Genomic DNA, 16,098 nt, shown 5'->3' with positions numbered 1-16,098 from the left:
AGCGGGAGGAGGGAGACACACTTCTCCCTGCCATAGTAGCTCTGGGACTAGTGCCAGGGTTGTGGGATAGCCACCTGTCCTCTGGTCATGGCAGGTTTGGGGCAAGATTGAGACCAGTGGGTTGAGGTACCTCTCCCCATCAAAGCCCTATAAGCTTGCATGGCATTTAATAGGCACAACCACCTGATCACATAGCTTAAAGGGAACTCAAGTGATAGGTTTCTCCCCTCTGTGGTTCTCCAATGGCTAACAAGATTTGAGCTAACTGAAGCTTTCCCCACAGTCAGAGCAGCACAATAGTTTTCTCTCCGCTGTGGATTGTCTTATGTTTAACAAAGTCTGACCTGTGTTTGAAGCCTTTTCTGCAATCAGAGCCGTTAAGAGGTGACTCTCTTGTATGTATTATCTGATGGCTAGTAACGCAGGAGCACTGACTGAAGCTTTTCCTGCAGTCAGAGCAGCCGAAGGATTGCTATCCTGTATGGATTCTCCCATGACTAATAAGATGAGAGCTCCTCCTGAACCTTTTCCCAGTCAGAGCAGATGAAGGGTGTCTCTCCTGTGTGGATTCTCTTATGTCTAACAAGGTGTGAGCTTCTACTGAAGCTTTTCCCACAGTCACAACAATCAAAAGGTTTCCCTCCTGTGTGGATCCTCCTGTGTTTAACAAAGCTTGAACTCGTACTGAAGCTCTTCCCGCAGTCAGAGCAGGTAAAGGGTTTCTCTCCTGTGTGGATCCTCCTGTGTTTACCAAGGTCTGATCTCATACTGAAGCTCTTCCCACAATCAGAGCACGTAAAGGGTTTCTCTCCTGTGTGGGTCCTCCTGTGGTTACCAAGGTTTGAACTCGTATTGAAGCTTTTCCCACAGTCAGAGCAGGTAAAAGGTTTCTCTCCTTTATGGATTCTGCTATGTATACCAAGATGTGACCTACGACTGAAGCTTTTCCCACAGTCAGAGCAGGTAAAGGGTTTCTCACCTGTGTGGGTTCTCCAATGGATAACAAGGTTTGACTTGCAGCTGTAGCTTTTCTCGCAGTCAGAGCAATTGAAAGGTTTCTCTCCTGTGTGGGTCCTCCTGTGTTGAACAAGGTGTGCTTTTCTACTGAAGCTTTTCCCACAGTCAGAGCAGGTAAAGGGCTTCTCTCCTTTATGGATTCTGCTATGTCTGCCAAGCTGTGACCTACGCCTGAAGCTTTTCCCACAGTCAGAGCAGGTAAAGGGTTTCTCACCTGTGTGCGTTCTCCAATGGATAACAAGGTTTGACTTGCAGCTGTAGCTTTTCTCACAGTCAGAGCAATTGAAAGGTCTCTCTCCTGTGTGGGTCCTCCTGTGTTGAACAAGGTGTGAGTTTCTACTGAAGCTTTTCCCACAGTCAGAGCAGATAAAGGGTTTCTCTCCTTTATGGATTCTGCTATGTTTACCAAGCTGTGACCTATGACTGAAACTTTTTCCACAGTCAGAGCATTTGAAGGGCTTCCCGCCTGTGTGGGTTGTTTGATGTTCAATAAGAGTTTCACAGTCACTACAAATGCAGGGTGACTGTTGATGGGGGATTTTCTGTCGAACGGTTTCTGTGTTTCTTTTCTCCCCTCTGCTCCTGTGACTGGCATTACACTGTCCCTCTCCTGGATGGTTTCCCTGCTGCCTTTCTGGGCTATGTTGACTCTCACATCTCTCTCCTTGCTCACGTATCTGGAAAACATGCCCTTCAGATCTTCCCAATAACATCCCACATGGAGCCACTTGCTCCAGTCCTTCCTGCTGAAGACTCTTATAGTTCTCAGTCAGCATCCTCTCACCTGCTGGGACAAAAAGAATCCAGACAGGAGTTATTCTTCATGATGATCTAAAAGAGAAAACTAAGAGAGGAATAGAAAAAGGGACACTCAAGTAATGGTTGTATTATCAGGAGCTGAGTTCATCATTCTTCACAACACTTCCACAGAGGAGAGAACCCAGCATTTCCCCATCCACCACGCATTGACTTGAGCTGAAGACAGGCTGAATAGTCAGACTTCATGAAAACACACAAGTTAGACCTGCTATAAACCAGTTTCTGAGTCAGTTTAGCTGATAGCTCACCTCTGTGGGTGATGATCTCCCCTTCATCACACCTCTGGGGATCTGGGACCTGCAACTCCTCCTCTGGCTCCACCCAGGAGATCACATGAGCTTTATTGACAGGAAATCCTGTTTGGAGAGCAATTAACCAAGTGCTGATCTTGTGCATTAAGGTCTGTACCATTACTGCTTCCAGAGCCAGGATCTGAGTCTCCCACCTCGAGAGGCTCCTTCCCCACCTTACAGAGATTGGGATCTGGCTGGTATAAGAGCCCAGGCTACAGTCCCCTGCAGTAAAGGTGCATCCCCCCCAACTTAGGAAAGGTCCAGTTCATTCCACAGGGGGGTTGAGCACTCTGCTGCACTCTAAGGTACAACTCAGTCCCCCTCACAGCCCATTTCAACCCCCTGGCATTCCAGGGCAGGACAGAAACACACTGCTCAGAAGGGGAGCTCTAGGAAGGGCTTACAGGTCTGACACCAACGTCCCCAGGCAGGGCTGACTGTAGCAGCCACATGGCAAGTCAGTAGGACTTATAGAGCAAGGACCAGGAGACCTCTAGCTCCACAAGGGCTCTGTCCACAAAGCTCCTGGCTGGGTGCTGGCCATGCCTTGATCTTTGTCTCAGATGCTCTACTTGGGCTGGTTGCTTCAGGCCCTGCCTATGCTCCACATTCCTGATCCCAATTGCCTGTGTCTGGGTGGACCCTGCCAGCTGCCCATAACAGCTGCTGTTCCTGTAGCTGGCCAGGCTGGCGCTGGGCTTCTCTTGTGGCCAACCAGGGCAGAGCTGCTTCTCTGGTGCTTGCAGCTGTTGCTCAACTCCCTCTCTGCACATCTACTGTGTGAGCAGCAGCCTTTGTGTGGTTTCCCAGTCTGCCTCTTGTGGCGAGCCTGGCCTTTGAATTGGTGCCCCTCCAGGGCTGCACAGAATCTACCACCTTTACCCCTTGTGAGTGCGTTTCCCTCAGCTTTGGCCCTACCCCTTCTCGGACCTTCAATTAGTGTTTTGAAAATCCACCTGTAACATGATGAATCATTGTGCTACCACTGTTACACAACTGCAAGAAACCTTGTGCAAAGCGTGTTGTGTGCCATGTCAATGGAATGTTCTGATGGGATGACTATGATTATTTAGTTTATAGCTATTATTTGGCAGAATGGTGGGGCAGTGGGTACCAACTAACCAGGCAAGCACATTCCTGAGAAGCAGGAGGCCAATCAACACACAGAACTCTGCAGTAACTGCAAACACACAGTCCTAAGAGATAGCTCAGAAAGACATTGACCCTTGTGCACATGAGCGGGATGACCGGATAGTGGATACAGATGTTTTGTTCAAACAGTCAGAAGGCTAAGGGGGTCGCAACACATGGAACGCAATATGCATCTTGTTTGTGTCAATGTGAGAGGAGAAGTCACAGGAGGGGCATGTTGATGCTGACTTAGCTGGTTGGAACAAGTCTCATTATACCTGTGCCTGAGAAGCTTGGACACTAGCACGCTGCTCCTTTCACTATATGGCCGAGCGCCTTAGCCTCCAAATGGAGACTAGGTCTTTCTTAGCAATAATCCTGAGCTGTGCTGCATGGATAAACTGCACGCTCTGCCAGTGGCACTGCATCAGAGCTCCAGAAAGAGCCACCCTGAACAGCCGTAGCACCCTGAACAGTGGCGCTAGCAGCAATTCATACGGCACTGCAGTCGCTACAGAAAGGTTTCTCTCCTGTGTGGGCTCTTTGATGTTCAATAGGAGTTTCACAGGTGACTGTTGATGGGGGATTTTCTGTTAAATGGCTTCTGTGTTTCTTTTCTCCCCTCTGCTCCTGTGACTGGATTTACCCTGTCCCCCTCCTGGATGGTTTCCATGCTGCCTTTCTGGGCTATGCTGACTCTCATAAGTCTCTCCCTGCTCACATATCTGGGAAACATGCCCTTCAGGTCTTCCCAGTAACATCCCACATGGAGACACTTGCTCCGAGCCCTCTTGCTGCACAAGATCGTGGTTCTCAGTCAGCATCCCATCACCTGTTGGGATAGAGAAATAATCCAGACAGGAGTTATTCTCTATGATGAGCTAAAAGAAAACTCTGAAAGAGGAATAGAAAAGGGGACACACGCTCAAATAATGATTGAATTATCATAAGCTTAGTTCACCTTCCTTCTTCAGAACTCTTCCATGGAAGAGAAAACCCAGCCTTTCCTCATCCACCACACTCTGGCTCAAGTTGAAGACAGGCTGAAGAGTCAGACAGACTTCATGAAAACACACAAGTAACACCTGCTATAAGCTGGTTTCTGAGGCAATTTAACTGATTGCTCACCTGTGTGGATGCCACTGATGATCTCCCCTTCCTCACAGCTCTGGTAATCTGGGACCTGCAACTCCTCCTCTCGCTCCACCCAGGAGATCACATGAACTTCAGAGAGTGGAAATCCTGTTTGGAGAGCAATTAATCAAGTGCTGATCTTGTTCATTAAGGTCTGTGCCATTACTGCTTCCAGAGCCAGGATCTGAGTCACCCATCCAGAGAGGCTCCTTTCCCCACCTTGCAGAGACTGGGATCTGGCTGGTACAAGAGACCAGAACACACACACACACCTGCAGTAAAGGTGCACCCCCCCCCCCACCTTGAGAATGGCCCAGCTCTTTCCCCAGGGAAGCTGAGCACTGCTGCACTTTCCAGGGTACAACTCAGTCCCCCTCAAAGCCCATTCCATCCCCCTCATCCCCAGTATCTCAGGGCAGGACAGGGACACACTGCTCAGAAGGGGAGCCCTAGGGAGGGCTGGCAGGTCTGACACCAAGGCCTCCAGACAGGGCTCAGACTGTAGCGGCCACATGCCAGGTCACTAGGTCTTGGAGAGGAAGGACTAGCTCTAGCCCCCCAAGGCTCTGTCCACAAAGCTCCTGGCTGGTGGGCTGGGATCCCCCTGCTCTTTGGCTCAGATTTTCTGCTTGGGCCAGGAGGAGGCAGAGGAAGTTCTCTGAGCAGCTAAGTTCCCGTGGCTGCCCAGGGTGGCGCTAGGTTTCTCCAGCAACAAGCCAGGGTGGAGCTGGGCCGTGCTGCTTCTCTGATGCTTGTGGCTGTTACTCAGCTCCCCATCTGTAGCCTTGGTTCTACTCTGGGAAACCACACAAAGGCTGCTGCTGGCAGTCTGCCTCTTCTGATGAGCCTGGCCTTTGATTTGGGGCTGCTCCAGGAAGGCACAGAATCTACCACATTTGCACCTTGTGAGCGCCTTCCCCTCAGCTTTGCCTCCACCCCTTCTCGGACCTGAATTTAGTGTTCGGAACAGCCACCTGTGATGTGACCATGAAGATCATTGTGCTACCACTGTTACACAATCGCAAGAAAGCTTGTGCGAAGTGTGCTGTGTGCCGAGTCAATGGGAAAATTCTGATCTGATGACTAGGATTATCTTGTTTATGTCCATTTTTTAACTAAAACAAGCCAGACTTTGGCAGAATGGTGGAGCACTGGTACCACCTAACCAAGAAATCACATTCCTGAGCAGCAGGAGGGCAATCAACTCAACACTCTCTGCAGTAACTGCAAACACACAGTCATAACAAATACCTCACTGACCCTTGTGCACATGAACAGGATGAGGGGATAATGGATATGGATGTTTTATTCAAACAAACAGGCAGAAGGCCAAAGGGGGTAGAAACACATGGAACACAATATGCATTTTGTTTGCGTCAATGTGAGAGGAGGGGAAAAGTCACAGGAGGGGCATGTTGATACTGGCTGAGGGGCAGTGTTCTAGCTGCTGACTGAGCTGGTACCATTATTGGGTTGAGACAAGTCTCACTATACCTGTGCCTGAGGAGCTGGGACACTGGCACCCTGCTCCTTTCACAATAAACCTGGCCGAGTGCCTTAGCCTCCGAATGGAGCCTGGGTCTTTCTTAGCAGTAACCCTGTGGTATGCTGCATGGATAAGCTGCACGCTCTGCCAGTGCCGCTGGAATCAAGGCTCCAGAAAGAGCTGTCCTGAATAAGCCATATCAATGCTCTGTGGCGCTAGCAGCAATTCTAATGGCACTGTAGTCACTGAAGGAAGCAAAATTATCAATCTCAGCAGCACCTGGGAACTCTGATGTAAATCAGGACCCCACTGTGCTATCGCAGTGCTCATATGGAGCTAAGCATCACCCCTCTTTAGTGTAGGTATCCTTCCCAGCCCTGAGAAACAGGGACACTCTATAAAAGCTAGTAAAAGAAATGACCACACACAGAGAGTCTAAGAGACTTGATCAAGGTCACACAGGAAGACTGTGATGGGCAGAGAACTGAACACAGGTCTCCTGAGCACAAAGCCAGACATTCACACAAGAAGAAAAAATCCCTACCCGAAGATATTTCACTCTAGAAACACAACACAGATGACGTGATTTATCTCCATTGCACATAGAAACAAGTGAGCCCCAGAGAGAATGAAGCTGAACTTTTGAAAGGAAACCCAGCCTGTGCCTGAAATGCAAGGAGAGCTCTGCTCACGTTTCTCTACTACAGAGCTACCTCGAACAAAATACTCACAGAGCGTGAACTGCCTCATCCACCCTCCCTCAGCCCCAGCATCCAGCCCCTTCCACTGGCAAGTACCAGCATGTCACAGAGATTAGTTACAGGCAGGGAAGGACTCTAGGAACTGCACCCTCCTTCTACTGGCTGAGCTCACTGCCACATGGGGACCCTGCAGCCACTAACAGCAGCCAGACCCAGACCTCTAGTACCTGCTGTTCCTGCCTGAGCCCTTCCAGTCACACCTCTGGTCAAGGCACAAGATGGGGGGAAGCGCAGCGAGACCTTAGGTGTGGGAAGAGCCACACCATTGTTACATCCCTGAACCTGCTTTCCCTGGGAGGGAGCACGGAGGGGACAGTTTCACACAAGAGCCAGGATTATTATGGCAGATACTCCTGACATTGGGGGCAGAGGCAATGAATAACCTGAACCAAACCCAACCCAGATGCTCCAGAGCCCACCCAGCTGCTGTTACCCAAGGGGACAGGAATCCTTACTCAGCCAGTTCACAGCCTCATAATTCTCCTGCATCACATCCCTGTAGAGGGCTCTCTGGCCCGGGTCCAGCAGAGCCCATTCCTCCTCAGAGAAATACACAGCCACCTCCTCGAAGCTCACAGGCTCCACCACGGCCACTTCCTGTCCCTGGCTCTGCAGGCCAGGGGCTGAGCTGGAGTCAGACATGAGTGTTCTGCAGCCTGACAGTGGGAGAAGAGGAATTGGAGACATTTCAGAAAAGGCTTTAATCCTTTCCACACCCCCATTCTGCCCAGACTCTGTCCATGGTGACACACATGCTAGACTCTGCCATTGTGGGCAAAAGTTTTAGTCTAGATATTCCATAAACAGCACACAGGAGTTAGACCCCAAATACACATTCATTTCTGTCTGCACCTGGCTTGTGTTACAACATTACTGCGTCTGTAACAATGGGATTTAGTTCTCAGCACTCAGTGTTTCTGATAACAAGCCACATACTCATCTGCCTGACCATGGACGTAGGTTAAATGTAGGCTGCTGTATTTAAAATCCTTAGTCTTTGATTCATTGATTTGCAGCACAAACTTTGCTCTCTCATCTGAAAGTCGGTATAAACCCTTTCCGCAACCGAGTCAGTGAAATTAACACCACCATTCAGATACTTACAGGCAGTCCCCGGGTTACGTACAAGTTGAACTTGTACGCAAGTCGGAACTGGCATCCAGATTCAGCCACTGCTGAAACTGACCAGTGGCTGACTACAGGAAGCCCGAGGCAGAGTTGCTCTGCCTCGGGCTTCCTGGAATCAGCCGCTGGTCAGTTTCAGCAGCAGCTGACTTGGGGACGCCTGGGGCAGAGCAGCTGGGATGCTGCCGGGTTGGTCCAGTAGCGCCGAGGAGCAGCGCTGTGGGACCAACCAGGCAGCCCCCAGCTGCTCTACCCCAGGCGTCATCCGCGAGAAACGCCTGGTCTGCGGGGGAGAGGGGGCGGGCGCACTAGCTGCGGCCCGCCCCCCCAGCAGACCAGGGAGACGTGGGTGGCGGGACTGCCAAGACGCGCCACGGTCCCGCCTGCATCCTCCGTGGCTTTGCTCCGCGTCTCCCTAGTCTGCTGGGGGGAGCTCTTGCATATATAGGTGCAGGAGAAGGACAGAGTTTGGGTATGCAGAGTTGGGGGCAGGAGTGGGGAGCAGATATTAGGAGGGGAGGGAGAGGTTGGGGTGGCAGAGGCAAGCTCTGGACAGGAGATTTATCTGAGTGACTCCTGGCTAGAGGCCAAGCACCTCAGGAAGGCAGGGAGCCTGCCTGACCCTCTCACAGGCTGCAGGGCCATGTGGGTGTGTGAATAATTATGACCCAGAGGGGAGGGGGCACAGTGCTATGTTTTTGGCCAGAAACTGGCCAATGAGATTGTCCTGGGGGTGGAAGCAGCGCCTGAAGCCTTCTCCCCTTTCCTCCAGGCTCACAGTTGCTCTGTGGGCTGGATCAAACGGCTTCGTCGATCCGACCCATGGGCTGTATTTCGCCCAGGCCTGCACTAGACATAACAGCCCTTGGGGATCCAGCAGTTTCTTGCCTTGAACAAACTGATATAGTGGAAGCCAGTCACCTACAAGCCTTTCAGCCTATTTATTGCTTGAAACCAATTGACTGATCAGTGAAGTCTGAACCAGAAGATGCCGTCCATTGTATGCTTTAACTTCACCCCTTTAGCATCACAAACCCATAGACCAGTGTTTCTCCAAGTGTCCACAGGGCCCCATGCAGTGACCCTGGGTCACCTCACTGATCAGCGTATGAGATTTAGGGCTGTGCTCGCCGTGGTCACTGGGTCTGGTTGGTAACTTCAATGACAACCCCATGAAGATATTTTCACTGGAATTTTTTCATCATTTAGAGACTCTCCACCTGCAAACTCACCTTGTCTGAAAGCTCCCAGGGATTTTTCTCTTGCTCTCTCCAGTGCAGAGGGCAGAGTGTCTGGTGGGGGAAGGAATAAGAGAGGTGAGATTCCAGGCTCTCCTATTTATAACAATGTCTCCTCTCTGAACTCTGCATTTCAATTGTATCAGAGACCAGACAGAGACACACTCAGGAATGGAGTATGAAAGAGTCTGAAACTTTCATTTCCTCTCTCACTTGGGCACCTCCCAGCAATGGAGCCAACATCCCCATAACCTGTCCCAGGAGAGAGAAGCTGTAAGTGAGATTTACTTTTCCCTCCTCACCCCCTCCCACTTGGTTTCTCATTCACTTACTGCCTCTTATCATATCCTGGAGCTGTGGTGGTGGAACACATGGCCATTACAGTAACTTTGGCCATTTTGATTTCTCAATGGGAGGTTCAGAGTTTGAAAACAAGTGGCTCTATGTGGACGTAGTTGGGTCTACTCAAGCAGTGTCTCCAAGGACTGCAGAGTGATGTGGCCATCATTCTCCATGTGGGAATTGAGGCAGGGGAAGGTTGGCTTCAGAGGCCAGATTCAATGGTCTCAGATACTTGAACCACTTTCCCCTCATCCATCCCTTCTAGGTACCTTTGAACTGCCTCAGAGTCTCTGACAGAGCAATCGTTTTCTGGGAGAAGCCTCTCACTTGTTCTTCTAGTTCAGGGGAAATCTCCTCTGGCAGCTGGAAGTGCCCCGTCTCACACCTGGACAGAAACAATTCCATGTGATTGTATTTCATTTACTGCTGATAAGCTCTGTCTAGTGAGTCTCAGCTCTACCAGGCCTGGAGTTAGAATCCTCCAGTTTTCCCAGCCTGAGAGCAGAGGCAACACAGTCCGTGGCCATGCAACCTTCCCCTGAAAGGCCCCACTGCTGTTCTTCACTTCTGGGCTGAGGAGACTGGCTGGGGGACAAAAGGGGAATTGAGTCTTCATGGCCAACTCACTCCTTGGCCTCCAGGCACTGAGAGGCAAGAGGTCCTCAGGTGAAGGGCTAAAAGAATCTGTCCAATAGGGACTAGACAAAGACACCAGCTCCTCCCTCCCCAGTTCCTTCCACACAGGTCTCCAAACAGCCCTCAGGTGGAACAGACTCTTGGTCCTTGCTGCTCTGGGCTGACTGTGCCCAGTAGTGACAGGCCCATGTTCCACCCCACAGTCCTGAGGTAGCCAGTCCAAAGGGAGGCGACAGCTCCAGGAAACACTTGAGGTCAGACTGTGCCCTGAATGGAGAATTCCAGAGTCTGCTTTGCGAGGGTGAGACTCTCAGAATTAAATAAATACAAAATATTCATATCTAACATCTCGCTGTAGAGCCCTGTGGAGATGTGGTGCTAACATCTCTTTCCCTGAGCTGTGCACCGTGAGAGGAGTGAGAGCCACGTACCTACTCAGGGTGCTTCTGACGTCCTAGAAAAAAAGACACAGAAAAGACTCTCAGCCCCATTGGACACACACAGAGGACGTCAGGGAAGGGATTTTGCAAACATGGGACCTCAGAGAAGGGATTTTGCAAACATGGGAAGAGAGCCCCTGCCCTGGCCCCAGGAAAATGGATCCCCTGAGCGAATGGGGCTTTACGATCTCTAGTAGCTCTGTGCCTGTAACTTTACAAAGCACAGCAATTACTCATATGACAGCAATGCACATGGAGTTACACCCAGATCTGACAGCTGGACCTCAGCACTTGTGATTCAGGAGCCCCCCTTCCCTGTGTGGGGAGCTGAAACGTTTCTCCCTCAGCCTCACCTTCAGGAAGACATTTGGTGGCTTCTGACACTTCCCCTCCAGCTCACCGATCCACTCACTGATACGGGAAATCTGCGCAGAGAGTTTCCTGACAGTGTCAGTCTGGAGCCTCCCAATCTCCTTGTCCAGCTTCTCCAGCTGGGACAGCAGGAGTCGCTCTTGTTCCTCCAGGAACTGCCACAGCTGCTGAAACGCGGCCACAATCATCTGCCTCTCAGCTTGGGTCCATTTCTGTATGAAAACAGGGAAAGGGCTGGTTAGGGGCATGAATGGAGCCCAGGGCCCTTTCATGGAGAGCTGAGTGCGTAGCAGGGAGAATTTCTTGGAAAACCCCAGTATTTGTGACATTTGACTCTACTTTGTGGTTACTAGGCAGAGGTAGCTCTCCCGTGGCTCTCCTAGCATCTCCTTTGGCCCCCGTGTCCCTCTGAAAGGGATGTTCCCATGCCTGTCATGGGCAGAATCTTTTGTTATTTATGGGCTCTGGAAATTCAGACCCTGAACAGCATGAGGCAGGACTCAGCACCACCCTGACAGAGATACCCAGGGAGGAAAAAGAAGGAAACATGTTGATGCACCAAATGATCAGACAGCCCTTCAGGAGGACACTCAGCTCCTTTGGGGAGAATGTCTGGGAAAGCCACAAAGGCTGGGCCCATGCAGGGCCGCATTATGACTTTCGTGGGCCCTAGGCACTTTTGTCTTCATGGGCCCCTTCCTCCATAAAAATTGTATTTATTTATATTATATATATAAATTATATTTTACAGCTGCATTGGTATAAAGACGAATATAATCCAGGCTGGATTATATTTGTCTTTATACCAACACAGTCGAAATATCTATCTCGCTTATTGAGAAAAGTAAACTGCACTGAGGCTAAGTGGGCCTCCTATCTGCCATCATTCAGTTGGCGTCTATGGCCAAGGCCATATTGGACATACAGTTTAGTCACTAAGCTTCTCACTACAAAATAATAGTGCATATATCAAAGCATTCTCCGTTTTGATTACTTAAAAGGTACGTATTATAAGTAATTTCATTAGTAAGTTATCATCTATTTAGGTTAGTGATGACCTTATATAAATAATTTATTAATTTTGCAAATACGGGATTGTTATTCACTAAATACAGGTGAATACATTTGAATGGAATGAAGTGCACATGTATATTTATTGTATTTATATTGGGTGCTTAATTATAACATTTGAAAAAAACCATTACATCTCAAATATACTCACCTTATTTCATAATTGATAAGTAGTTCCATAAAATTATATGTATACGTGTACAAGAAAGTAGTCAGTAATAATGCAAATGTATATTACTGATGGAAATTCCGTTATGGTGTAATATCCGATTGTTGAGTTGAGCTCTAACTTTCTATTTGAATTATTGCAATTAATAATATAATAAAAACAATTAATTTTTTATATCCTGTGTTTTTTTGTATTTTAATAAACATTTTTGTGAGCCCTAAAAATTTCGTGGGCACGAGGGACTTATGCCTTCATGGGCCCCTCCCACCATAATAGTATCAATATTAAAATTATTTTTGATATAACTTTAAATACTTCAACATTTTATTTTTCTGTTTTAGGCACAATTTAATAGATTTTCGTGGGCCCTAAAAGTTTCATTTTTATCTGATGTGAGAAAAAAGTTAAAACATTTTCTTCGATCCTAAAAGTTCATGTTTTTCCTTCTGATTTTAAAAGAAATTAAAACATTTTTGTGGGCCCTTAAAAGTATCGTGGGCCCTAGGCACTGTGCCTAATGAATAAGTCGGCCCTGGACTCATGCACTGACATGGATGCTCAAGGCCTTTCTACAAATGGATCTCATCCTGCAATCCACGATCCAGGAGAAACACAAACAAGCCCAACCTCACCAAGGCCACACAAGAGTCTGCCTCCTAATACAGCCCTCCCACTGCCAGTCCCTGCTGGTCCACAGCCACAGGCACCTACCAGATACTCCTGGCGTTTCCCTTCTGCTGTTGTTTTCCTTCCCAGCATCTGCTCTCTCTCTTCCCTCAGAGTCTTCAAATGGGCCTCCAATTTTTCCTGAAGAAGCAGATATAAAAGCACAAAGGCAAACCCCATCAGATGTTGGGAGCCCATGTGTCTGCCTTTAAGATAGTCCCGATTACAATTTTATCAGTGACAGGAGTTTTTTAACCTGCTGACAGGCAGAGCTGATAGCAGAAATGGGCTCTCCTGGGCCAGGGATCTCTCTCGAGGTCTGTCTGGGGTGGCCACAAGGACTGCTGGCTGATGGGAACTCCCAGCAGCTGCAGACTGACGCTGGCTACCAGAGGGAATCAGGCACTGGTGGGGCAGTGGGGAGTTTAACCAGTAACTAGCAGCGATAACAAAAACGCATTGGACAGCAACTCTGTACCTTGTACTCCTGGGCAGTTTCCTTTATGGACAGCTCCCTGGGAGCCTGGGATCTGTCACACACCACACAGATAGGAGTTTGATCCTCTTCACAGAACAGCTTCAAAGCCTCCTGGTGCTCCCTACACACCCCGTCCCATCTTGCATTCTTTGCTGCCTGGAAACTCAGTGGCTTGGCTAGTTCCACCACGTTTGCCAGCTGCCGGTTGGGCTGGAGGGGTCCCTGCTGCTCAGTGTTACTGCACCGATCACTGAGGGGGGCCTGGCAGGAATTGTGCCCACACTCCAGAGTGACAGGGGCTGTGAAATCCTCCAGACAGACGGGACACGGCGCTTCCTCCTGGAGACTTTCCAGGGAGCGCTCTGCAGCCATGGCTGCCTCTGGGCTGGGCAGCCACTTCCCTGCGCTCAGCAATGGGGGGCAGGTCCGGGGGCCTGAGGCACCAGCACTGAGGATACAAATAAATCAAAATTAAAAACCAAAAAAGCCCCAAAAGCTTCACTCACAGCCCCCCCCCCCCCCCCGCCAGGGCCTCCCCTGGGCCCCTCGGTCCCCTACCCCAACCAGAGCCTCCTCCCGCCCGTCTCTGCGCCCCTCAGGCCAGGGCCCCCCTCACCCTGTGTTCAATTCCCCCCCCCCCCCCCGCACACTCTGCAGCCCCCTCACAGCCCCTGTGGGCGCCCCCACCGCGCACCCCCCAGCCCGACGGGAGCATCAGGGAGCCCAACGGGCGCGCCCCGAGACCCACAAGCAGCACAAGGACGGTGGGTCAGAGCCCCCCTCGCGCCCCGCAGCGCGTAACGGCACCAACGGTCCCCCCCGCAACGGCTCCCACCTCAGGGCGCGCGGCGCGTGACGTTACTGCGAGGCCGCCGCGGAGTGGGCGGGGCGGGGAGTGACGGGCGGGGACGCACTAAAATCCGGCTGCGGGGTGTAGAATGGGGCGGGCGCGGTCAGACCGCGCATGCGCAGCGGGCTAATGACCCCGCTCAGAGTCCCGCGCCCGGGGTTTAGCTCAGCCCGCGAGCTGCCCGGCCACGCCCCCAGCGCCGCGGGGCCCCACGTGGCTTCCGCCTGTGGGAGCCAGGCCGGAGCGAGATTCTACAGGCCCCGGGGCAGCCGCTCCCCGCGTGTCTGTGCCGAGAGCAGCTCCCCTGGGGCGGGCACCGGCTCTGCGGGGGGAGCCTCCCGCGGGACAGCGGAGCGGCCCCGAACCAGCTGCTGCGCTGGGGGCCCGGGGGGGGGGAACCAACGGGCTGCGGGTCCCCCCCCTCCAGCCCCCTCCCCATGGCCCTGCCGCAGTGCAGCCCCTGCCCCTCCATCGCCCCCACAGCCCGGCGTCCCAGCACGCCCCGTGGCACCAATGGCCGCAGCGGGAGCCCACGGACCCCGCCCCCCACTGTGACGTTGCTTGCTCCGCCCCTTGCTCTCGCTCCGATTGACAAGGGTTCCCCGGGCTGTCACGCCTCCGTGGCCGCATCATCAGTGACGTAAACTGCCCCGCCCCTTGCTCTCCCGCCCGGGTGACGGGGATTCCTCTGGCCCCGCTGTCAGGCCGGGAGCTACGGGGCTGCCCAGAGACGCTGAGGGCGGGGCAGGGACTCGGAAGGGGCCACTGGGGCGGGAGCGCGCGGACTCTACCGGGCTCGGGCCCCGGAACGTGTCACCTGCGGGGGCGCCGGGTCCTCGCCCTGGGCAGGCAGCTCCCGCGGCCCCCGTCTGTGACCGTGACAATTCCCCTGCGAGCCCCTCACAGCCCTTCCTGCGAGCCCGTCCCCCTTCAAACATCCCTCTTCATCCCACGGGGCTTTGGCAGACACCCCAATACCCGGCACTGAAGTGTCCCTCAGCTCTGTTTGCAGGACGCTGGGAACGGGCCGCAGGGGGTGGGTCATTTGGGGATCCCTGTTTTGTTCATTCCCTGTGGGGCACCTGCATTGGGCACTGGGCAGACAGGACACTGGGCTGGGGGGGCCTTTGTCTGACCCGGCCAGGTCGCTCCTGCGTGCATGAGACCCATTAATTTTGGCAGCGCTATTGACACTGAGGGTCCTTTAGAACGAGCCAGAGCAGCCTTAGCGCACGTCAGGATCAGGCCCTTGAACCATGGATTCCAGCTGGAATACGTGTTTGGCCTGAGAATTGAATGTCACTGGGCTTGGAGGGAGCAGATGCCAGCGAACCTCGATTTCACTGTCCACTCACAAACTGAGGGGAAAAATCTTTCCCTTCATAGTAACTGAAAGTTCCACACAGGCCCAGAAAGAGCCAGGTTGCTTAAGAACTTCTTATCCTTGAAGGACTGTTACTTTATCTGTCAACATCACACATCAAACACAATTAATTCTGCACAAGATTCACTCTCACTCCTTATAGGCACAGTTCTGGGAGACTCGCCCCAGAGACTCGCCACACCAGCCAGGGGCAGGTGCCAGAGCCCGAGTGTGGGACATTGATCACCAAAGCCTCCAGAGCTGGGATGTCTCCTGCTGGCTCTTCCCCTTCCAGGAAACAGCCTGAGTCAGCTCCAGGGAGGGGAACAGCCCATTTTTGTTGGAGACAGGTAGAGCCTGAGCTCAGGAAATTGAAACTGATCCTCTTCCCCAGCCCAGAGGGAGCCATGGCCGCAGCGAGCACAGTGGAAAGTCTCAGAATGGAAGTAACTTGTCCTGTCTGCCTGGAGTATTTCACCCAACAGGCAGCTGGCGAACGTGGTGGAACTCGTCAAACAGCTCAGTTTGCAGGTAATGAAGGGAGCAGGCAGGGGCGGGGTGTGCATGGAGCAACAGGCAGCACTGAAGCTGTTCTGCCAGAATGATCAAGCCCAATCTATGTGGTCTGCAGAGAGTCCTGGGTGCACCAAGCACACACGGTGCTGCCCATCTGGCTAATTTCCCTGACTGTTCTCTGGCCCAGTGCA

At 51.9% G+C, this 16,098-nt stretch overlaps 1 protein-coding gene across 10 annotated transcripts; it reads right to left on the bottom strand.

Annotated features, from left to right (window-relative positions):
* Positions 1-150: 150 nt before the first annotated feature.
* On the bottom strand, positions 151-14,502 carry LOC142821484 (uncharacterized). Of its 10 annotated transcripts, none has more exons than XM_075912499.1 (12): positions 14,014-14,502; positions 13,179-13,626; positions 12,746-12,841; positions 10,776-11,006; positions 10,414-10,436; positions 9,616-9,731; positions 8,999-9,058; positions 7,097-7,297; positions 4,389-4,502; positions 3,907-4,092; positions 2,085-2,192; positions 151-1,804 (listed from the first exon to the last, which is right to left on the bottom strand). In XM_075912499.1, exons 2-12 carry the CDS (start codon positions 13,548-13,550, stop codon positions 498-500), a joined length of 2,814 nt encoding a protein of 937 aa, XP_075768614.1. In that variant the 5' UTR covers positions 13,551-13,626; positions 14,014-14,502; the 3' UTR covers positions 151-497. The 10 variants fall into 10 exon arrangements, with proteins under 10 accessions (XP_075768614.1, XP_075768617.1, XP_075768616.1 ...); XM_075912502.1 differs by having other exon boundaries at positions 151-1,801; positions 14,014-14,500; XM_075912501.1 differs by lacking the exon at positions 14,014-14,502 and adding an exon at positions 13,927-14,012.
* Between the last annotated feature and the right edge of the window lie 1,596 nt (positions 14,503-16,098).

The sequence above is a fragment of the Pelodiscus sinensis genome, chromosome 31 (assembly GCF_049634645.1).
Source record: "Pelodiscus sinensis isolate JC-2024 chromosome 31, ASM4963464v1, whole genome shotgun sequence".
Taxonomy (NCBI): Eukaryota; Metazoa; Chordata; order Testudines; family Trionychidae; genus Pelodiscus; species Pelodiscus sinensis.
Note: the sequence above shows the minus strand (reverse complement) of the source record. Positions and strands in the feature narration are given on the sequence as shown.